General features: G+C 47.4%; 2 protein-coding genes across 8 annotated transcripts in view; one reads left to right on the top strand and one right to left on the bottom strand.

Annotated features, from left to right (window-relative positions):
• Positions 1–9443, top strand: part of COL8A1 (collagen type VIII alpha 1 chain) — a 93421-nt gene extending 83978 nt beyond the window's left edge. For all 3 annotated transcript variants that reach the window (XM_050895434.1, XM_050895452.1, XM_050895444.1), the window contains 2 exons: positions 3663–3978; positions 5884–9443. In XM_050895434.1, the coding sequence (XP_050751391.1) occupies positions 3666–3978; positions 5884–7790 (2220 nt within the window). In that variant the 5' untranslated portion in view covers positions 3663–3665 and the 3' untranslated portion in view covers positions 7791–9443. The remainder of the gene's footprint in view (positions 1–3662; positions 3979–5883) is intronic.
• A 1251-nt stretch (positions 9444–10694) lies between these two features.
• ST3GAL6 (ST3 beta-galactoside alpha-2,3-sialyltransferase 6) overlaps positions 10695–23521 on the bottom strand; it is a 48811-nt gene continuing 35984 nt past the window's right edge. For 4 of the 5 annotated variants that reach the window (XM_050908471.1, XM_050908489.1, XM_050908462.1 and 1 more), the window contains 4 exons: positions 22628–22814; positions 21418–21555; positions 17188–17340; positions 10695–15482 (listed from right to left, as the gene is read on the bottom strand). In XM_050908471.1, the coding sequence (XP_050764428.1) occupies positions 15402–15482; positions 17188–17340; positions 21418–21555; positions 22628–22814 (559 nt within the window). In that variant the 3' untranslated portion in view covers positions 10695–15401. The remainder of the gene's footprint in view (positions 15483–17187; positions 17341–21417; positions 21556–22627; positions 22815–23521) is intronic. The other variant, XM_050908497.1, reaches the window with a different exon arrangement.

Below are 23521 nucleotides of genomic sequence, written 5' to 3' on the forward strand. Positions count from 1 at the left end.
AGACATCAGCCAAGTCCCATTGAGCCCGAGGTTGTTCAGTAAATAAACCCCCACCTTCCACCTCAGCTAATCACAGGCACCAGCCCCAGCCAAAATCAATAGATGAGAAGCAATTTGTCATTTCCAGGCCACACTGTTTTGGTTATGAGTAGTCAAAAAACGCTAAAGGAAACAGATGTAGTGAGATCACCTCATTTTCTGGAGCCTTCCTATCTCTAGAAGTCTTGCCTGATCTCCCTCAAAATTTCCATGAGCGCACACAAAAACATCTTTTGTGCTGCGTGGTCATGCCTGTTAAACCGCAGGTGTGTTGCGTGACGCTTGGCAGGGCCGAGGGAGCTCGGCACAAGCAGTGGGAGGCTGAGTTCACCCTGAGCTGCGGGCAGGCTGGTGTCTCCCCGTAGGAAATTTTTTTCAATTATTTCAAATAGCTCCCACTCGCACACAAAGCCCATGTTTTGTAATAAAAACAAGGAGAAAAATCACATCCAAAGGAATTTCACCTATTTCCCTCTCCACTTACGCCACTGAAGTTATCTTTTTAAAAAAACAAACCCCAAAAAACTGGCCACCAGAACAACAAAGTAGCCAAGAAGCTAATTTAATAACCTCATTCTTCAAAATCCACCCTGCCCTTCATACTTGTAGGTTTCAACAACAGTCCTAAATCATGCAGTATCTTCTAATGTTTTTTTAAAAGGTTTCACTGCATTTCTCTCTTCATACAGGCAATGCTTTTCATTTGGGAGAGATGCACAGAATGCTGCACATTTTCCAGTAGCTGGGATTTTCCCTGCAAACTGAGGCAGGTGTTACCCTACTCAGCTACAGAGAGCCAAAGCTGCAGCCAGTTACTCATTACGGCACAGAAAGGCCAACAGAGACAAGAGTGGGGATACCACCCCCCCACCCCCCAAAAAAAGGTCACTCGGGGTCCATGTGCCCAGATGAAGCTGCAGCAGATTACTAAGTTACCACGTCCCAGCTGAGCCATGATAACCGATCCCATGCAGGCTGTCCTCACAGTTGAAGCAGAAATACCGCATCGTAAGGCCCTAATTCTTTAGCTCACAGCAAAGCAGCCGACTGTGGGCTAAAAGCCACATTAAACTCACTGGAGACAAAGCGTTTGCTGAAATGCTTTGCTGAACAAGGATGAGCGACTGTGCTTGGGCTTTAGCCACACTGACGAACTCCTGGACATCTTGGCTCTGGTTTTCTTTGCCACATGGCAGCTGGTTACATCCAAGACCTTAAATTCCTGGGAGAGAAAGTGACTGTAGAAACTCAGCTGTGCAACATATGCTCCATCTAGTGTTTATTCACTAATATTTCATTTTCCTAAATGGTTTGTTTTGCTGGTAACACATAGTTCCATCTTTTCTGTAGTTCATTTGTCTATATAGGATCATTATTGAAAATATTCACCTTCTGCTGGTTGTTTTAACTACACAATTTTGATTTAGCCTCCACTTACACCTTCAGTAATGATGATACACTCATTTCCATTGAGAGATTAGATCTCATAGAACAAAATGAAGGAGAAATGTTTTAAAAGAGCAACGAGCATTTCTCCAGGTGCTTTGCTAACACAAAGTGAATGGAGAACTTCAAGCAGCAGTAAAACATAAAAACTAAATTACACCCAACGTTACCATCTGGTCAATAACCTTCACCACAGCACAGGGCAGCGAGAGAAGCAGTTTCTCTGGGACGGTCCATGCCAGCCCGTCCGGTGCTCGAGCCGAACCGTACAGTGGCAAGCGGGGAAAACGCGAGTCATGACTCCAGGGCTCGACGCCTGCGGTGCCACTGACCTGCTCCCTGAGCTCGGCGAGTTTCACAGCCGCCCTGCCGGCTGCTCACACCCTCTGCCCACCAGGCACGAGTCCCTCGTGGACGTGTTGCAAAGTCCCACCCTCCCAAATTATTTTGAGGCCCATTTTGGAGGCCTGCTGTACACTACGCAGCGTTACAGGAGGCAAGAGAGCCGCTTGCTGCCCCCTCCTCCATAAATACATTTCCTCCCTCCAGCCCCACCTGCCTGAAGCCAGGCCTCTGTAGGGCCCCTGCGAGGACATATCCCACCCCACGTCGGGTCGCGCTGCCCCCCCAAGCAAGGGGGGATCCTCCCACATGCTGCAGAATCGCCCTGCGCAGGGAAGCCAGGGTTGCAGCCCCACGAGCAGCTCTTCTCAAGCAGGGAACAGCCACAGCAGGAAAAGGGGGAAAGCTTCACCCCACAAGAGGTACCTCCCAAGGCACAGCGGGCACAGTGCTGAGCCCCTTTGCCACAGTCCGAGGGGCTTTTTTGTCCTCTATGTCGAGCCAGGCTGTGGCGGAAGGACAAGAAAATAAGCAGGTGGCAGAAAGCCCTCGCTGCCTCCTTGGGCCACCCTCATCACACCTGGGCTCAGCAGGGCCCAGCAGCTGCTGGGAGCGAGTCCCGATGAGCAGTTTGGCAAAGCTCTGCCAGCGTGCGTGCGTGCGTGGTGGGAGCTTTTCCAGGTGCCCAGGTTGGGTGCAAGGCATCGTTGCATGGTGGAAAAGCAGGGACGAGGGGGACAGCCGTCAGGCCTGGCAATTGCCATGCGCGTTTGAAAAGAGCAGAACTTGCCTACCTGGCTTGGTTGTGGGACAAACTGCAAAATACTCAAACGCGTGGAGAGTCTCCTTGTTACCTCAGGCTGCCCCCAAATTTACACTTGTTTAGGGAGTTCCTGGTTCCTGATTTGCTGCTCACCTGCTAGTAATGCCCCTACTGCAGAAAGGAAAGCCAACAGCAGATGGGCCAAGAAGTCCCAAGCTTACATTTTGATAAGGAAGAAAAAGAAAGAAAAAACAACCCTGTTCTGTTGTGTTAGCAGGGCTGGTGAGGTGCTGGGACAGGCTGCCTGGGGAGGGGACAGGGTCTGCAGTGGGGGAGACCTTTAGAAAACAGTTGAACATCCCTGGAGAAAGGCTTGGGTTAGCTGATCCTGCCCAGAGGCAGTGATGGCCCAGACAGCCCCTAGATGGCCCAGTTCTTCTGTGTGAAGGCTGAGAGGATGAGTCCAGCTTAGGAGGAGAGCTGGCAAGGAGCTGTGACAGAAGTGGAGAGCCCCTGGACTCTGCAGCCATGGGGCACAGTCCTAGTGTGCCTAGGATTTAAGCTGCAGAAACTGAGCTTTCATTGCTATGGAAAGCATAGCAGAAGGGGCGTTGATAATTTAGCTTCCTTGGGCAGAAAGCATTTAAGATATCCCCACATGACCCTTGCCTGCTCTCCCCCTGTGCCAGAGCTTGCAGCAGAGCTCCCCAAACCCTGTGTCGCAGCACTGACACAAGCGAGAAAGTGGCAAATTGCAGCTTGGGGATGGGAGGGAGCAGGTCCCTGTATGGAAAAACCACAGAGGGCACCGCCTGGGGTGTGCAGGGTAGTATAAAACTAAATGTATATAAGGACATTTGCTGTAATAGTACTATTTGAGTACAAGCCTCCAATAAACAAGATACAGGCCTGCTGCAGGATGTCCTCCAGGGCAACGCACAAACCACAGCCAGTTTGCAGAGGTTTAGGTCCAGTTTGCTGCAGAAAATGAGAGCAGGTCGGCCCTAATGGGAAATGCACAACACAAAAAAACCATTTTCTGCCAACTGTGGGTTTGTTGTGTTTTTTGCAGGTGATGGCCATGCTGCTTTTCCCTGTGCAGCTGCTGGCAGTGGCTGTCACCATTTACCTAGAGCTGGTGAGGTCTGCTCAAGGCGGCGTGTACTATGGGATCAAGCAGCTGCCACCCCAGGTGCCCCAGTACCAACCCCTTGGACAACAAGTACCTCACATGCCGCTGGGCAAAGAAGGCATCCCAATGCAGCACATGGGCAAGGAGGTGCCCCACATACAGTATGGGAAAGAGTACCCCCATCTGCCTCAGTACATGAAGGAGGTCCCGCAGATGCCTCTGCTCGGCAAGGACATGGCTCCCAAGAAAGAGAAAGGTAGGCTCGGCACGTCCCTCGCCACCCCTGCGTGGTCCTGCCTGGGGCCCCACAGCACTGTTTGCCCGGGGGGGGACTGAAGATGGGGAGCAGGCTGCTGCAAGGCTGGGCACGGCACCCAGGTGCCCCAAGGACTGGCCAGGTTGGTACCTGGCCACGGGTGGACAAAACGGGCTCACATGAGCTGTGGGCAGCATGGGGTCACCAGAGCAAGGCCACAGTCATCCTCTGGGCTGCAGCACAGCCTCTGAGCAGCCCTACCTGTGACGAGCCTCCAGCACCTGGGGCTGGCCCCAGGTTTGTTTGGGTGCTTGCTTGAGGCTAGGAGAAACCTCGTAATCCCACCCGCCTGCAGAAAACCCTCTGATGGGGTTTCAAATGATGGCCCAGGTACACAGGCCCAGCACCTGGAGGTGCTCCCACTCTCACTGCAGCGACCAGACATGAAATAAGAGCTAAAAGCCCCAAGATTTGAATTTACGGGAATATCATGGTTTTGTCTGGATTTGTCCAGACCCTGTGATTTAGAGGTTTGCAGATAAAAACATACAATTGCTCTTCTGGCTCTGTAGTCCTCTTTCTGTAGGTTATGTATGGGCGTAACGGAGGCATTGAAAGTACAGGGCATTACTGCACAAGTCTGCATGTACAAGCACTTTCAGTATTCAGTAAAGGAAGTTTGGACAATATTAGGATATTTAAGAAAACAACAAAAAATATCCAAAATACAAAGGGCAACCAGGAACACCCAGTGTCATAAAATCCTTGTGGGGACAGCGAGCGTCTGTGCGACTTCAGACGAGCTGGTTAACTCTTTGTCTTATTGAGGGTTCAGCATAACCACAGCCTCCGCTGGCTTCAGAGGGAAATGGAAGATTTCAGGGCCTATTTTTGGAGTGTCTGAACCAGCAGGACTGGCTGTAGTAAAACCAACCCATCTTGTGAGCAAAGGAGGTTTTCTACGTGCATAAAACACAACATGTGCAGAGAGGGAGGGTTTCTGCATCCCAAAGAACAGTTAATTCTCTTGCCCTGAAACCTCATCTCTCCCCCCAAACCTCTCGCTTCTTTATCCATTTTAGAGCTGGAGAGAAGCAGACTTTCCACTTAACATGAAAAGCCTGCAGCTTGAAAAGCAACCAACCCCAGCACAACCACTCCCACGTAGCAACTCCCTCACCCTGACCTGCAATGCTAAGCGGTCACATACACAAAAATGTGGGTTTGGACAATAAAAATATTTTGTGAAGTGTTTAGAAGAGCTCTAACTAGACGTGGCTATGCCAAAAACCTGTGGGAGCTTAGCAATGCTGGGTAAGGCTGTAGGTTTCCAGTAATATCTTAATGGGAACCAAAGCTTTGGTGAAAATGCAGTCATACCTACGTACAAACTTCTTAATGATACAATCTTTTTTAATTGATCTTGCTAGCGTAAGCCCCTCCAGCAAAAGCACTTTTACGCCAGAACTCTTCCTACAGCACAAGAGCACCGAGCAGCTTCTTTGTCCTGCGAAAACTCTTAAAAGTAGATTAGTCTACAGCAATATGGGACAACAAGCAGATTTCGCTGCTGAAGACTGCGTAGGTGGAAAACCCTAGTAAAGTGCAAATGGCTTTTGCGCGGCAAAAAATAAGCAAAATGATGCAAAATAATTATTTAATGCAGAAGCATGCACGCAAGTTTGGGGTATGCAAAACAGTAGGAACATCCTCTTCATTCCAAACACCAACCTGTAACTCGCTGGCCAGCTCTGCCTCCCCACCTACAACAAAACCAAGAGGCATCATAACAAGCACATTCAATTCAAAACTGCCTTTGTGTTTCTCAAAGGATGCGATTGCAATCACTTTTTGTCTCTCCCCCTCCCCTTTTCTTTTTTTCTTTTTCTTTTCTTCCTGACCCAGAAATGCCCGTGCGCAGTCTTAGGGGCGAGCAAGGTCCCCCCGGTGAGCCTGGACCAAGAGGGCCACCGGGGCCACCAGGATTACCGGGTCATGGTGTGCCAGGAGCCAAAGGAAAACCGGGCCCACAAGGATATCCAGGAATTGGGAAGCCAGGTTTGCCGGGGATGCCGGGGAAACCAGGGGTCATGGGGCCCCCAGGGCCAAGAGGGGAGATGGGGCCAAAGGGAGAGATCGGGCCCATGGGGATACCCGGGCCGCAAGGACCGCCAGGGCCTCACGGGCTTCCTGGCATAGGGAAAGCGGGTGCTCCAGGGCTGCAGGGACAGCCGGGGCCAAAGGGCGAGCCCGGGCTGAAGGGGCCCCCGGGAGCCCCCGGGATCCCAGGGCCAAAAGGGGAGAAGGGTGTTGGGATCCCAGGTTTGCCGGGGCTGAAGGGTCCGCCTGGGCTGCCTGGCCCCCCCGGCCCCGTGGGGCTGCCGGGGGTTGGCAAGCCAGGCATGGTCGGCTTCCCCGGCCCGCAGGGACCCCTGGGCAAACCCGGACCCCCAGGAGAGCTGGGGCTTCAGGGGCCCCCGGGGGTCCCTGGGATCCAAGGCCCTCCTGGCCTGCCCGGCGTTGGCAAACCTGGCCAGGACGGCGTCCCGGGCCAGCCGGGCTTCCCAGGTGGCAAAGGGGAGCAAGGCCTGCCAGGCCTGCCAGGGCCCCCCGGCCTGCCTGGGGTTGGGAAGCCGGGCTTCCCCGGGCCCAAAGGTGAGCGTGGTGTGGGTGGTCTGCCTGGCCCCCTGGGGCCAAAGGGGGAGAAGGGGCATGCGGGGCCACCTGGCATAGGGGGGCCGCCTGGGGAGCCAGGCCAGCCGGGACTGCCGGGCCTCATGGGCCCCCCGGGGGCCGCCGGCTTCCCGGGACCCAAAGGAGAAGGCGGTGCTGTGGGGCCGCCAGGACCAGTCGGCCCCAAGGGCGAACCCGGCCTGCAGGGGTTTCCAGGGAAGCCAGGCTTTCCCGGGGAAGTGGGGGCCCCCGGGCTGCGGGGGCTGCCGGGCCCCACAGGGCCCAAGGGGGAAGCCGGACAGAAAGGCTTGCCAGGGCTGCCAGGTGTCCCAGGGCTTGTGGGGCCAAAGGGTGAGCCGGGGCTCCCCGGCGCCCAGGGGCTTCAGGGCCCCTCAGGCATCCCGGGCATCGCAGGACCCAGCGGTCCCATAGGCCCCCCGGGACTGCCGGGGGCAAAGGGGGAGCCCGGCCTGCCCGGACCCCCCGGCTTCCCCGGCGTAGGCAAACCTGGTGCCGCGGGGCTGCAGGGACCCCCAGGGAAGCCCGGGGCGCTTGGTCCCCCTGGCCAGCCGGGGCTCCAGGGGCCGCCCGGCCCCCCCGGGCCCCCAGGTCCCCCGGTCATCATCCCACCCACCCCGCCGGCCGTGGGACAGTACCTGCCCGAGGTGGGGCCGGGGATAGAAGGCGTCAAGCCCCCCTACGGCTACAAGGGCAAGAAAGGCAAGGCTGGCGGTGTCGTCTACGAGATGCCCGCGTTCACAGCAGAGCTCCTCACCCCTTTCCCCCGGGTCGGAGTGCCCGTGAAGTTCGACAAGCTCCTCTACAACGGCCGGCAGAACTACAACCCCCAGACAGGGATCTTCACCTGCGAGATCCCCGGCGTGTACTACTTCGCCTACCACATCCACTGTAAAGGGGCCAGCGTCTGGGTGGCGTTGTTCAAGAACAACGAGCCGCTGATGTACACCTACGACGAGTACAAGAAGGGCTTCCTGGACCAGGCTTCGGGCAGCGCTGTTGTCCAGCTGATGCACGGAGACAAGGTTTACGTTCAAATGCCATCCGAGCAGGCGGCAGGACTCTATGCCGGGCAGTACGTTCATTCGTCTTTTTCAGGATATTTATTGTATCCCATGTAAAACAAAAACCAGACACACACACACACACACACACACAGAATCAAAACCTTTTTTCTCTGCTTCAAACTTTTATACCACGAAAGATGCATTTTATGACCGTTTTGGACCATCTTGTACAAAAAAAAAAAATAAATACAAAGTTTAACATTATGCACAGCTAGTTATAAAAAAAAAGGTGTGGTGAACATATCTAAAGATGCATATCAGGTTCATAAACAGTTGTTTTGCACCCGAGGGGGACATATTAGCTGTACATTATATATTTCTGTGATGCCATGCTTACTTCATTTCATTCACAATAATTCAATACTAAGGTTCAAATCAGTGTATGTCACTCACTCCTGTTGCATATTTGACTGTTGCATTGATCATAGTTATGAGATGAAAACCAGTGACTTAAACCAGAGCAGGTCTGTCTCAAATTACATGGAAAAATTTGAGTGACTTTTTATTTGTTTGGGTGGGGGTTTTCTTGTTTCTTTTGGGAGCAGGTCTGCCTGACAAGCAAAGGTTCTCTTAGCTGGAGACCTTTATTTCCCTTCCCTCCATATAAAATATTCCTGCAGGTGTGGTTTTTTCCCTGAACAATTTATTTATGAGGGAAAAGGAGTACTGATGGTGTTACTATTCCCCACGAGCCTTCTCCAGCAGTCATTGGACCCAGAATGCCGCCACTGACTCCAGCAGGCGCTGGATTCACCTCCAAATGCCACAGCACTCGAAAAGCCTCCATCGGCATTTGCACGGTTGAAGTAGCTGAGGTAGATCAGAGACAAAAGCGAAAGGTTCCCCATTTGCTTTGTGCCACGTGACTGAGACATTTTGGCCAACACGTGGCAATACAGCAGGGCGGTATAAATTTGCTGGGATTTCTGTGCTCGTGCTAAGGACTTGTGTCTGTCTGGCTTGTCAGGAGAGACGCCTATTCTGCCGCTCAGCGAAAGTTAAATCAGTTTACTCTTCAATGACTAGGCAAAGCAGAAGTAGCTCTGTTTGCTAATTAACTAATTTGTTGCTTGAGATCAACTGATAACTTTACCAGCAATACTGATCACGCAAATTTATCCGAGAACTTCATTTTATATAAAAGCTGATTTCCAATCCTTATTTATATGTTACCAATTGTCAAGGAGAACCTGCAGGCCTTGATCTTTTCTGTACGTGAGGAAAGCAACTTCTCTGCCAGAGCTGTCTGTTCACCAATGGTGCTAATCTCACCTCAAAAGTATTCGTTTCCAAAGGGCAGTGTACTTTGCTGTGGTTCCCTGTACAGTGCTGCACATCCCACACTGTTATGCTAGTTGAAAGAGTTAAGTACTCATCACTTCTTCAATGTCTTTAGCTAATGCTACTGCTTTTGATTCAAAAATGAACTAGATTTTTCATGCAGAACTAAGATTGGATTTAACTGGCATTACCATTATTTAAATGCAGAGTTTAATGCAGTCTAACATTGACTAAGGACTCCAGTGATATAATGTGGTGCTTTATCTCAGAAATTTTATGGAATGGTGGCAGGAATGGACGGACCGTTTACCAGGCATTGGTGACTTCGGAATGTTCCCAGAATATATGAGATATGTCAAAAGCAAATAATTTTGTATTTAAAATTTTTGTACTGATTTGAAAAAAATATCTTATTAAATATCTTAAAAAAAAAAAATCCTGTCTTCATTCAGCAGAACTGTTAGAAGGAACATTCAACCCGCTGAATTCATATATCAGACCACAAGGACTCTCTGAAACCACTGACCGCCTGATATGAAAAAAAAGTGAGATACCCTTTTCTTTAGTTCCCCTCTACTGGCAAAACCTGCCCTAAGCCCCTGGGGGGAACACGCTGTCCTGGCATCGCATTTAGTGGGAGAGCGCGGCTGGGGCTGGGGGGAACGTGCAGAGCGAGGGGCTCCCGCAGGCGGCCCACGGGGACAGGCGCCCGCTCAGCACGAGCCGACGCAGGAGCGCAGCGTAAAAAGGCACAGGGACAGCGCGCGGGAAGCCAAGAAATCAGACGTCGTAGCGGTGCGCTGTTGAGGGTTTGTGCTCGCCTAAAAAGCCAGAGCTGGCTGCCCAGGCTGGGAGATGCACACCACGTCCCTGGCTCTCCCTGTGATTTGAAAACAGCTTTTCCCAGTCCTCCCCCTCCCCATTTTTTCACCTGCTGCAAAAACCTAGTGTGAAAGCAGCAACACATTTGTCGCTGATCTACATCACTATTCAACTGTGGCTCCATTGCAGGGAGTAAATTACAACCCATGGCGTGGCTCCCCTGGTCTCACCTCAAAGACAGGCATTTCCTCCAAGCTGGCAAACTCCTAAACTGTCAATACTAAAATGAATGCATTGAATACCTACTTGTGTCAGGTAATCGTTTTCTAAATCTCCCTTAGACTCCCTGAAGCCGCTGGCTAAGCAGCTCCCCGCTCCCCAGCATCTCATTTTTACTGCACAAAGAGAAAGGGAAAACAAAACATGAGCGAAGTACTGCAATCCGTGTCTCTCACTTTCCATCTAAAGTCTTTTGTCACATGCCATCTTCTTAGTTAAACGTCTTTTAGTTTAGTATTCCCCTGAAAGTCCCCAATAAGACAGGCAAGATTAAAAACCCACGACAAATTAAAATCAGGAGGATGCTGCTCTTGATCTTACCCACAAAAGCTATGTCCCAGCTCTGCTTTTACTCAGCCTGGAGTGAGATCTGCACCCGCAGTACAGCTCAGCCTACCTAGTTTCAAAAATTCTCAGCTCTGTTTGCTCTATTAAGCACCAAAGTTTGTTCTGAAACTCGATATCGTATCTGACAACACTGTGTGTACTTTACACATCATTAATAATGGGGCTAGGCACGCGCACGCATCCACACACACACAGAGCACTGACCTTGCAAAAATAAGCCCGAGGGCGCTGTCTTTAACACAGTTTATTCACAGGAAAATAATCTCTTTTCATTGGTAGCATTCAAAATTTCACTTGAAACAACTGTAAGAATGTCTTCAAAATACAGCTGGCGCTTTAAAGGCATATAAAACTTAAGACAAATGGCAAATAAAATAAGTATTTACCGATACCAAAAACAGACGTTGAGCTTCATATGTTCTTAAAAATCAGACTCCACTTAAAAGTTAAGGTATTTATACTACCTCCCAGGGCACCGTTAAAAAGGAAAGCGTGGCATAGGAAACAAGAGGTACCACACACTAATTATTAAAAACCAAAGTTGTGATTCTGTATTATTATCACCAATACAGTCACTGGAAATGTCATTTAGTAATATCTTTTAGGCACTCTCAGATTCGTATTTAGTGCAATAGTTTGTGACTTGCCTTCTTAAGTCATATCTCCGTACTTCCCTTAATTATTACAGCAGAGGAAAAAATACTTTCCCAACAGAAAACAAACAAAAAAACCCCCCTAAAAGTCTGAGCCAAACAGAGCTTTCAGCTGATGCATGTCATCCTGCCTGTTTTGTGCGTGCTTTGGTACTTGAGAGCTGGGTCTTTCTGATGGTGCAGCATTTTGAGGGGGGTGGCAGATAAAATGCAGGAGCACCTTTGCTGCAAGATGCTGCTGTCTTGAAATTCAGCAGGCTGCTGGAGAACAGGACAGAGGAAGAAGGGATGAGACCATCTGACTTGGCAACTGATACAGGAAGAAAATTGATGGGAGACACTGGGTACCTACATAGTTACACTGTTGCCAGACATGGAAATAAAGCTGGCAGCACCCTGGGATTCAAAATTTGACAGCACTGCTGCTGCAATCAAAAAATTGGGTAGCTTTTAAAGGGAAGTTTCAGTGCAGAGATTTCACTTTCAGGAACAGAAAAACGGAAAAAGAAAATCTTAATAGCAACTCACTCTCAGAAAAGACCTAAGTATTTGCAGTTAGCATTACTGCTTTCTTCAAAAAGTCCCAAGGGAGGTCTTTGGTATTGCAAAACGCCTGTGAAAACGTGTGCCCGGACAGAATAGACACTGTGATCTGTGGGCATTACTGAGAAACGCACTACATATAGGTATCCTTGCCTACATGAAGTTAGTGTAAAAGTGATACCCGTTCTCAAGGCAGAGGAGCAGAAACAACTGCACGAAGCGGGTGACAGTGAAGAAGCAGGGCTGGCGTACACAGAATCCTACCAAAACATCTTACGGCAGGGGGAAATGAAGCAGTTGCCTCACTGCTTATCGTTGAAGCTAAAAGCTACTGGCCGTAAGCTGTGCTTTCAAAAAAACCAGTACCCCATGGTTTATCAACGCTATCAGCTCTTGGCTCAGCCCCGAGCGAACAGGTCTGGCTCTAAATGTTACTCAGCCACCCTGTGACAGCAATCTCGGCACTTGCGGACTCAACATCCCTGCCGGAGCACAGAAGTGGGGGGAAAAATATCCCTGGGAGTACTGCTTAATTTCAAAAATAAGTCAGTCATACAAACGGGGAGGCTTATTAAGAAGCAATAAAAAAGAGCAGTCAATAAGGATAAATGCTTGTAGACAGCCTTTTAAAGACATTGAGAATATCAAACATTATTTAAAAAAAAAAAAAATCTTAGGGAGACAAAAGCTGATGTAGAAAAAAAAAAGGAGTCTATCTTAAGTAAAAGAGTTGGGGTGGGACACACACACCAAATGCTTGCCATGAAGCCTCTTCTCAAATTATTTTTGGGGGATTCTAACTATAGCAGAACAAAATCCCCCAAAAGCAGAAAACCTCCTAGGAAACTTAGCAGAAGGAGTCAGTTTAGATTAGTGGGAAGTGTATCTCCGGAGAGGAAATAAAGCAGAGAAAATAACCACATCCTCAGAACCACAGCTCCCTACCCACCTCCTGTCGCTGGGGACGGGGGTGGAGAAGCAGAGAGAAGCAGCCTGCACCATCACAAGAACCAGGCACTGCAATCCAACAGCTGTCCTGCAAAAATCCTCTCAGTCAGCATACTGCATGACATTACACGGACACGGCTGGATCCGTGGCAGCAGCCCATGGGAGAGCTGGGGGCCCGGCTCTGGGAGCGACCGCGGGTTTCGAGGAGGAAGAGGCAGCCCTCCACTTCTGCCTGGCTCTGCTCTCAACAGAGTCTGAGGTCTACCAAGGACTTCCACGCAAAGAGAGCTCGGACAACACTGCAACCTTTGCGAAAAGCCTTACCCTGGTATTTTTTTCATGTGGAATTGCTATTGTCAGTAGTCTAAATCACTGCAAGTCTGGGGCTGCAGAGTCACATACAAACCTTTTTAATTAACTGAAATAATAATGAGAAATAAATGCTGGTAGAGACAAAGACAGTAGCGTCACTGTTTTCTGATGCAAAACCCCACCTGTTTGTATTCAGATTTTTAAGCAAAGATCTCCTCAAAGCCTCAGAAATGTGCATGTTTAAAAAAAAAAAAGAAGAAAAAAGGAACGTGAATAACCAAGTAAGAGCCGTTCTGCCACCTGGTGAAGAAATTCTGGTTTCTTCCATTTCCACCATCACAGTCCTCTGCTCCGGTGCCCCAGGACCTCCCGTGCTCCCCCCTCCTCCACGCTCTCGCCTGCTGCCCTGCACACGGCTGGACAAGGGGCCACCCCCTGCAGCATCACCTGCAGCAGCTGGGCCCAAGGGACACACATCCAGCTGGCAGGACATCGTAGCACAGCCTGTCCCTTGCTGGGGACATGTCCGGGTCCTTCCCTGTCCCCTGCCACAGATTTTTACGACATCCGGAGTTACTTCAGATACGTCCAATTTGCCTGAAACGGACCAAAGCTCAGGAGTCATTAGCTGAAAACACAAGCCTCCCACCCTTCGGCTGCGTCTCCCCTCCAAATCACACCGCCCTCACTAATTCCCAGACGGCAGGGCCAAGGAGCTAAAGAGGGAGATGAGAACTACGGGAAGGTGGGGTTTTTTTAAATACCTATTGCACTCCGCAAGAGAAATAGGAAAAAAGAAAGATGACTCTTCGGTCACTCAATGCTTATTCCTCTACACTGCTGCAGCAAAGAAACTGTGTTCAGTACCCTTGTAATCCTCAGCTGCTGAAAACACAAATACCGTGCTCTTGACCTGCTAGAGGTTTGTATTCACACATTGTAATTGTTTGCACTGCTCCTAAACGTACTAAAACTCTCTCTATAATTTTACTGAAAAGCAGCAAAGGTTTTTCTACCAACTTCAAAGACTTTTTTTTTTTTTGAGGTGGATTTCTTTGTGCTTTCTTTAAGTGTGATTGATCAAGATAACCACAAGATCTTCAAGCAAATCTGCCACAATTAAAAAAAAGTAATGTATATATACACCCTATGAGAGAATTGGAACAGCATATTACTTGTTGTTCTTTGACAGTTTTCAAGGGCATTCCCAGGCAGATTTAACTTATTCAGCAGGCTTGTCTGAGACAAACCAATACAGGAAACATAATGTCCCATTAAATGTTTCAATTAAAATCCCGAGTAAATTCCCACCACTAAATGATTTAGTTCAGCCACATTCTTTAAACCTAAATGTCAAGACAGGAGAGGTAAACAGAAGCCAAATGATAATTCAGCTGAGGTACATCTTGGATATTCCCTGGCACACTCTACTGCCAAAAATGGGAACATTCATTGTTCATATTGATGCATTTCAGAGGTGGAAACTGTCAAAGATGCATTATAGCATCTGAGAAAGGAGATTGTGCTGGTTTGGAAAAATACACCTCGATTCTCAGGGAGCGAACAGAAAGATACACGAGATCCTGTCCTGGAGATCTAGGAATCCAACAAGCGTTGGCTCTAAATTTGAACTCAGGCATGAACATCTCTGTCCCAGCTCACGTTTCTGTTGTGGTCTGGGGGAAGCGGCTGACACACAGGTAGTTAGGACAACTCTTCAGTCTTCATACTCCCTCTTTTCTAAGTCAAGTCAACAACTGTAAAATTTATTGGATGCACAGCACGGGGAGTATGGTTTTCCATAAAGTGGGTACAACAGGAGCATTGTCAATACCAACATCTCCACAAATCAGACCAAAGGGTCTTCACCTTCGGCAAAGGCAGACAGCAGTTCAGAGTCGATGGTCAGTGCAGAAGCTGTGGCTTCTTTGCTGAAGATGGACATCCCCTCCTCAGGAGTAGGGCAGACCAAAACCTGTACACTCTCGTATGCTCCCCCTTCTCCCAAACACACAGTAATGATTTATAGGCATCGTTTTAAAGCCATTTTCATACTACAAGACAGACATTCAAGAGTTTACATCCATCTACTAATTAAACACTGGTTGTCTCAGTCTCTTGACAGTGTAACTCATTTGGAGGACGACATCAGAAACAAAAGTATTCCAGAGAAGTAATCATTTGGAAAGAGTTCTTGCTGATAAATAAGTGATGTGCATCACATTTTTATATATCCCTGATACTTTCAGCTGAAATTTTCATGGTTTTCCCATTATTAAATAGCTTCACAGAAATTCAGTTAACTCTGCTTGCAACAGTCCATTACCCTCAGGCTTAGAAGAAGCTTCTGCCATGGTGAGGTTTCTGTGCTCCTTTTAAACAGTTATGCTGCACTTAAAAATAAAAATGTCATACAAAAAATAAAAATTTTTCAAATCTTGAAAATAGTGATTGTTCTTTGTATTTTCCATTCAGGTTTCACGTCAAATTGACCACAAAGTTCTTGTCTATAAGCTTCTTCAAAAACTTCTGCTCAGCGTTGATGTTGTGGTATTCATTCTAAAGACATGTGAGGGAATAATAAAAGAAATTAAATTCAAATTATTACCAGAAGCATCACTTCGTTGTTCTCTCCTTTTAATTACCTGTGAGACTTGGCAGATGCTAAGAGTAGGAAAGCTCTGGGGAAAAGACTTCTTAGCAAAGGCTGTAGCACAGTCTCCCAAGAAAACAGGTGAGTGACCCTATTGCTCAAAACTAGATTAGATTTTCCATTAGGACACAAACCAAAAGGGACGATCCTTCAGTGGCAAGAATGGGTGAGACATGGTCTCACAGAAGTTCTTCCATTACAAACTCTCCCAGCTCCTCCCTGTGCTTAGAGGGAAAAGCTGCACAACCACATTTACAGCACAAGCAGTCAGACAATGACTAATTCTCAAAGCTCAATGCAGGTTCTTGAAAAGCACACACCAGACATTTGTAAGTCGGATGCATCCTGCCCATCAGTTTCAACAAGCCAAAACCACCCCATCTTCTGTGCTGTATCCAGATCCTGGATACACAAGAGACCACTGACATTAGTGGAGGACAGCACAAGGGAAGTAAGTTTACTGACAATCTTAGACACTGAATCCAGTAAATTAAAATTAATATAATACAAATACTGCATAAAAGATTATACATATATAGTATCATATTTACAACTTAATGTCACTAAAGAATTAATGATAAGGTTGTTGTTTAGTTGTTTGTTTTTTAAAGTTTCAAGATTTTAGGAAACTTATGGATGTCTATTCAACTAGTAATCAACCTTGGTATACATTGCAAAAAAGCACCTGCAGAGAGGAGCCTCAAAATGAAGGTGAGTTCAGAGTCAGAGGAAAATTATCTCAGAGCAGCAGGCACCTAGGAGTCCTCAGAGAGACATGAGAGGCTCCTATGGGCATCGCCCCTACCCTTCCTCTTCAGGAAAGGGAGGAGGAGAGAAAATGGTCCCCACAGGCACTGGGCATGCACACGGAAGAGAAAACTGTTCACATTGAGGTACAGGGCTGAGATGGAGTTGCTTGGAGTACGGAGCTGAAGACAAGAGCAGAGACATAAAAGAAAACAGAGGCGTGACCATAGCCAAGCAGGAGGGAGGAGAAGGCATCCCTGATGTTTGCCAGCCTCGTGCTGCTCCCTCTCCTGGTGAGTTGTGGCTTCCCCTGCCTAGAAGCAGTTCCTTCTCTTCCTACCCCCTCCAAGAGCTGCTTTTCTTTTCTGCTTTCAATTTCTGAAATTCTGTTCTTTTCCTAACTGCAAGTTTGTAGGTCTTAACTCCTTCCATTTCCCTTCACTCTTCTTTCTCTTTTTTAAGAAGTTTGGCAGCTATGACAAATTGTGCAAGTGGGTGCCAAGGAAAAAGAGAATGCGAACAGAAACAACCCTATTCATGTTCTGACAGTGTTAGCAAATACGCCTCTGTGAACAAGAGCTGCGTAGCCTAAGGATAGCGCCAGCAAAGCAAAACAGAACATACAAATGGATGCATCGCATGCAGACGTTGCAGAATATGGTGTAGCACAAGGGACACAAATATCATTATCCACATTTTTCAGAAAAAAAAAGCAGAGATGAAGAGATTCAAGCAATGTTAACCCACGAGCAGCAGGAGAAGACAGGAGGCCTTTCTGACCTGCAGTCCACACTTCTATCTATATTGAATTGTCTTCCCCAGTTACCAGCTATATTTCTCTCACCATAAGCAAGTGTTTGTTACCTGCATCATCTGAGACATTGTGTCATTGCCATAGTAGTGCAAAGAACTGTTTCTGTCAGTGAAGTCGTACTTGAAGCCTGCCAGGTGAACTTCATGGCATATGTGAAACGCGAGTGTAATGGCAATTAGCCCCGTTGTTGGATGCTTGGGTTTCTAAAATGAAACACAAAGAGCACGCATACATAAATAACTAGCAGCTTGACGGGAACAGCAAACCTAAGAACAAAGACAGAGGAAATCAGGCAGCCTGGCTCTTCTACAGATGTTTTGGTTTTGTAGTTTGATCCCCTCGTGTCTCACAAGGAGTAAGGTACTGCCTGCAGGTTTTCCATGACTGGAGTGTCTGCCATGTTGGCCTTCCCTAGGATTCTCTGGTTTCTATGAGGGCTGAGCCCATATTGTAGCCCCTCCCTCCGCATAGGCATCAGGAAGGTCTCCCCATCCCTCTGCTCAGCAACCTACTTTCATGAAACTGGTCAGGCTTCAATATATTGGAGACCATTTCACCCCATCAAATTTGACTGAATTAGCAGATGTGTTCAGAAGTTTCTAGATGATGGAGATCCAGACGAACAGAACAACATGACATGCCTCAAATCTTCGTAACACCAAACTAAAAAAGCATGAATGCTACTGCTACATAAATCTGGCTGCATTTGAACTTTTTCAAAGCAGGGAAATTCCAGAAGAACATGGCTTTAGACCTTCTGTCGTGGTTTAACCCCAGCCAGCAACTAAGCACCATGCAGCCTCCTCCCCCTTCCCGCTCCCAGTGGGATGGGGGGGGGGAAGTAAAACTCATGGGTTGAGATAAGAACAGTTTAAGAACTAAAGTAAAATAAAATACACTACTAACTAATAATAATAATAATAAAATAATAGTAATGAAAAGGAATTAAAAAAAAAAGAAGTAACACCCAAGACAAGTGATGCACAATGCAATTGCTCACCACCCGCTGACCGATGCCAGAGCAGCAATCCACGCCTCCTGGCCAACTCCCCCCTGTTTATATACTGGGCATGACGTTCCATGGTATGGAATACCCCTTTGGCTAGTTCAGGTCAGCTGCCCGGCTATGCTCCCTCCCAGCTTCTTGTACACCTGCTTGCTGGCAGAGCATGGGAAACTGAAAAACTCTATCCCAGCTGAAACCAGGACACCTTCCCCCACTATTTCCATCAGAAGAAAAGAAACTGTAGATAAAATTGCTTATTTCTCCCTACAGTGAGATAGCTCAGAAGTAAATGCAATGTAAAATATCAAGAGTAGGTCATAAACAGGTAAACAGGTTTTAACTGTGCAAAATTAAGAGCACCTAACCGAAAATTAGCATTTCTTACAAGAGCATAGAACAACTCATTGCAACCATCTGTCCTATCTTGTGATCAAGTACGTGACTGCTTTAGCAGCAGCAGTGGCTAAAATGATCCGGTGAAGTAAATTAGGCAATGTTTGTAGAGAGAGGTGAACTCTTTCATTATACCAACAGATGAAGTGGAGGGGAAAAGTGTCCCCAGAAAAGGACAAGACTTTCAGGCACTAATGGCCTTCTTAGCTAAAATAACAATTTTGTCAGAGACCAAATAAGCTACACACTTTTGGTAGCTGCAATCCAACCTCAAACTGAGCACAAAATCATGTGCTTTTTTGAACTCTTACCCAAGGCTCAGTTCATTTGCCTCTGAAAACAAAGCAGGCAAACCAGTACTGGACAACTCTGTGCAGAGAGAAGGCAGATGCACTGGATGATACAGAAAAATATTTCTTTGTATCATACGATAAGAGAACAAATCCCTGGGAAAAAGTTACTAACATCAGCTCTGTAAGCCTAATTAAAGTCACAGAATTGAACTATCACCTTTTATGTAGAATTTTTTTGTACCTTTATACAACTCTTGGACTACTCCAGAAATAACATCAGCTTAAAATGCACACTATTGTCCAGGGCTCCTGCCAGTTAGCAAAATAACTTTCTGCCCTGGGGGCCCAATATCATAAACTTAGTGGTGACTCTGTTGCAATGTCCATACTAAACAGGACCTCAAAATTATGGCAGGAATGCTACATGTCAACATTAGTGCTATTTGGAAATATCAGGAATATCGCAGGTTGCAACTAGCTCTGTTTACCTTTGGCTATCATAAAGTTCACCTCAAAAGAATGTACTAAAAAAAGCAACACTACTTTTAAGATGTATTATCACGCTAGTGCCCTAGCAATATACAGATAGCCTCGGCCTATAATAAAATTTGTTCAGCCAGTCATGTTTAACGGGACTAGGCACAGCCCTGGAATGTCTCTGCAACACTTTCTGACTTCAGTGCTGCTGGGGCAGCACATCCGATTTTACAGTTGCTCTTCCCGGCTCTGCTAACACCATCACAGTTGCTAACAAAGAAACAGAAATGCTTGCTGGACTACGCACAAATGCACACACGGGAAACGTGAGATTGGCTTAATGGAAAAGGCAGAGACAGCAGGGAAAGCAACAGTGGTCTTCAGCGTCTCCCGCAGGCAGAGGGGGCTGAAGCACAGGACAGCGCAGGCAGCACCAGCCCTCCCCAGGAACACGCTACAGCACAGAGGGCTCCCAAGTGGGTCCTGCAAAAGGCCGCCCTGCCAACGGGAACCCCTGAGGCATGACCTGCAGCTTAACCGAGCTGTGCCAGAGCGACTGCAGACGTGCAGGCTCCCAGCCACGGCCCGCCTCTGAGATGGGAGAAAAAGTGAGGAAAAGCACGCCTGAGCTTGACCATCGCTGCTGCCGGGGACAAAGGGCTGCAAAGCGCCTGGGACGGAGCAAGTGGGATGTGAAGGTGGCAGAAAGGGGCTCCAAGCATGGATGTACTCTGCCCCAGCTCTGGGCAGGGGCGCCCAGCGAGCAGGAGAGGAGCAGAGGGCATGCACACTACCCAAAGTGACTGAGGGGTCTGTGCCTCCATACCAGCTCCAGGACACTAGGCACATCTCTTTGGCTCACTGACAGCACTGGTCTTACTTTTACCCTCACTGAGAGGGGAGCACAGGAAGAGACAGGAGGGATCTCTGGAGCCATGGAGGCCACGGATGTTCTGTGGCCCTTTAGGAGATAGTTAGGCACCCAACTACTATGCTGCTTTCTTCCCACCCTCAGCTGAAGAGCTGAAATGCCATGGAGCCCTGACAAGCATGCAGCCAAGCTGGGTATTCCAGTTTGAGAGTCAATAAGGGAGGAAGAAGCCACTAGTAGGCTCAAAAAAAAAGAAAGAAATTACAGAAAAAAAAAAAAAAAAAGCACAAACTCCCAAAAGCAAAAAAACCTCAACTCCCTCAAATATTAGAAAGATTAAACCAGAAAAAAGTTGTGGTAGATACTCCACAGTGACAGCGCGTCAAATGTTTCCACACGTGTCAGTTGGCTGATCCCAATGCAGCAGCTCTGTGCAACGATGTGACCGTAGGGAACCGTATTTGTGCTACACAGCACGTGGTCAGTCCTGACTGCGCAAGGGAGGTCTCCAGCTTGAAGCCTTACCTTTCATCAGAAACATTCTTCACTCAAACTAACAGTTAAAATGTATTTTTATGTCCAAATTGTCGGTTAACTCATTACAATGCTTGCCATCAAATCAGTAAGCCCAAGAATGCTGCTAGACATATGTCATTACCGCAGGACAGGAATATCCTGTATGCTCCCTAGTCCCTACCCGCCCCCAGCAGCGTGAAATTGCAGCAGTGTTAGAATTATTGGGTTGTTGGGTTTTTGGAGGGTTTTGTTTGTTTGGTGTGGGGTTTTTTTGGTGTTTCGTTTGGGGAGGGTTATTGGGGGTTTTTTTGTTTGTTGTTTTGTGTTCGGGGTTTTTTTGTTTGTTTGTTTAAGAAAAACTACAAAACACTCTACATTTAATAATTCAAGACACCTTAATATTTCTAGAGGCTCTTTGGATTTGCCATGTTCCAATGCCTGTCTGCTTTTCCCAATTTTGTGAAAGGCATTATGTCTGTCCACAAAAGCGGTCTCATTTAATACTAATTATAGAATCCATAAAAAGAGATTTTTGGCACACAAGGCTACCCACTCTTTTTCTGGATTCCATTTTCCCATCTTTTTTGAGCATCATCTCAATGCAAACTACTGCAATGTGAACCTAAAATATGTTCTAACACAGTCCACTATAATAAAGAGATAATTACCTCTGAGTACACATTTGGTTGCACAAAACTAAAAGGCACAGAAGAGAAAAGCCTACCTCCTTCTTGGGAAACCTTGTTGGGAAACGAAGCCATTCATAAGCCGTTTTTCTGGTGATGCTGGGATCAAGAATCCTGATTTGACTAGATTTGTATATCATGTTCAGAGCCGGTTTCTTCCAAAAGCCTTTAGCACTCTGTAACAGGCAAGTAAATACACATTTTTAACAGCTATAAACAGTTGATTTTGGTTTTGTAGCAACTCTAACCAGAGTAAATCCAAGGGCAGGTGGTTGAGGAAGAAGAGGAGTGTTGAACCTCCCGAAGCTCAACAAAAACATGTGCCGAATTGTGCTCCTGCAACAGGATAACCCACTGCAGCAGCTGGAAAACAGCTTTGCAGAAAGGTCCCTGATGGACCACACGCACCAGCAGCATGCCCTGAAGGCAGTAAATGCTCATTGTGTGCTAGGCCACATTAATAAGAGCATAGAGAACAGGTAGACAGAAGTTACCTTTCTCAAGTACTTTGTACTGTGCCTTTCTGCGACCTCACAAATGCTGTTTTGGGCTCCCCCCTGTGCAAGAGAGAGTGTCAAACTGGGGCAAGCTCAGCAGAAGACCACTAAAACGGCTGAGGGGCCAGCGCATACAGGAAACAAGAAGGGTCTGAGGAGGCTGGGTTTGTTCAGGCCATCTTCAACTATTTGGTAGGGGTTTACAAAAAGAGATGGGATCAGACTCTTCTCAGGCACACAGTGAAAGGACGAGGAGAAATTCTTTCCTGTGAGGGTGCTGCAGCACTGAAACAGAGGTTGTAGAAATATCTTTGGAAATACTCAAAACTTACCTGGACAATGCCCTGAGAACCTGGTATGGCCTTGAACTTGGCCCTGCTTTCTTTCAACAAGGTTTTGGACTAAAGACCTCCAGAGAGAGGTCCCTTCCAACATTATTCTGCAATTCCACCAAGTGCACAGGATAAAATAATCTGGGAAATGACTGGAGCATGCGTGTCAGAATATGAAACAGTGCTAGGAAGAGGATAGAAAGGTATTTCCAAGAGGAAAACTGCTTTGGGGTGAGGAACTGACCAAATATGTGTGTGAGAAAGAGAAGAGAAGCATTTATGGGAAAGGGATATTGAGCAGACTGACTAGGAGATCCAGTGCTCCCCCCAGGTAGGACGACTAAGATTAAAAGCAAAACAGGTATTTCATGAGAGGTGTCTGGCAAGCTGAGCCGAAGTGCTTGAATAATTAAACTCACTATTTTCTGACCACCTAGTATCTCCCAAAGCCACTTCAAGTCACGTGGTTTGAAGACGATGAGAACAACAGTCGTATTAGGGTCGTAGTGGATCGGATCTGAGAAGATGGATTCTGGGTAAGAAAGGCGGAAAGTTGTCCTCCTCCCAACATCCTCTTCGTACCCTATAACAGGGCCATTATTCATTCTGCAGAGGACAGAGATAGCAATGACTACCCCACCCATGTCCTTACTGTGCAGTGGCTGGCACACGCATTAGTCTGCAGGGCAGACAGCGTGTCCAGGTACAGGAGGGTTTAGTGGCCCAGCATTTACTTATCACATTACACAGTAGATGAGCAATTACCAGGTGCACTAACCCTCTAGCTCAGAGGGATCAAGCACATATGGGAACTTGGCCAAGGTGGTTTAGAATACAATTGCACGATTGCTTATCGTGTGTCACTCGAGCAGGCGGCCTTCTGATTTGGCTCAAACACAGAAACTGGAGAAGACCAAAGAGAATATCTGGCTTGGAGAATTACCCATTGCTCCATTCACGCTACTAGATGATCCGAGTCATACAGGAGGCAATTGAAGAATGTTTTAATACTCTTCACTGTTGTCTACAGCATACAGGAACAGGGATTATGACTGTGTACCTGATGCTGATACGTCTTTATGTTTGCTTTTTTTGTTTGTTTGTTTGTGGTTTTTTGGGTGTTGGGGTTTTTTTTTCTTTTTTTTTTTTTTAAATATTACTTACACAGCTGCCACTGCTTTGGGATATAACAGATTAATAAGCAGTGAGCAGATGGGTCAGGTGTCTCTGCTCTAAAGTGTTAGAGGGGCTGTGTTTAAGTCTCCATCTTGCAGTTTTTGCCTGGTGGGTGCGTTGCATATTCTTTGCAGAAT

Source organism: Gymnogyps californianus, chromosome 1 (assembly GCF_018139145.2).
Source record: "Gymnogyps californianus isolate 813 chromosome 1, ASM1813914v2, whole genome shotgun sequence".
NCBI lineage: Eukaryota > Metazoa > Chordata > Aves > Accipitriformes > Cathartidae > Gymnogyps > Gymnogyps californianus.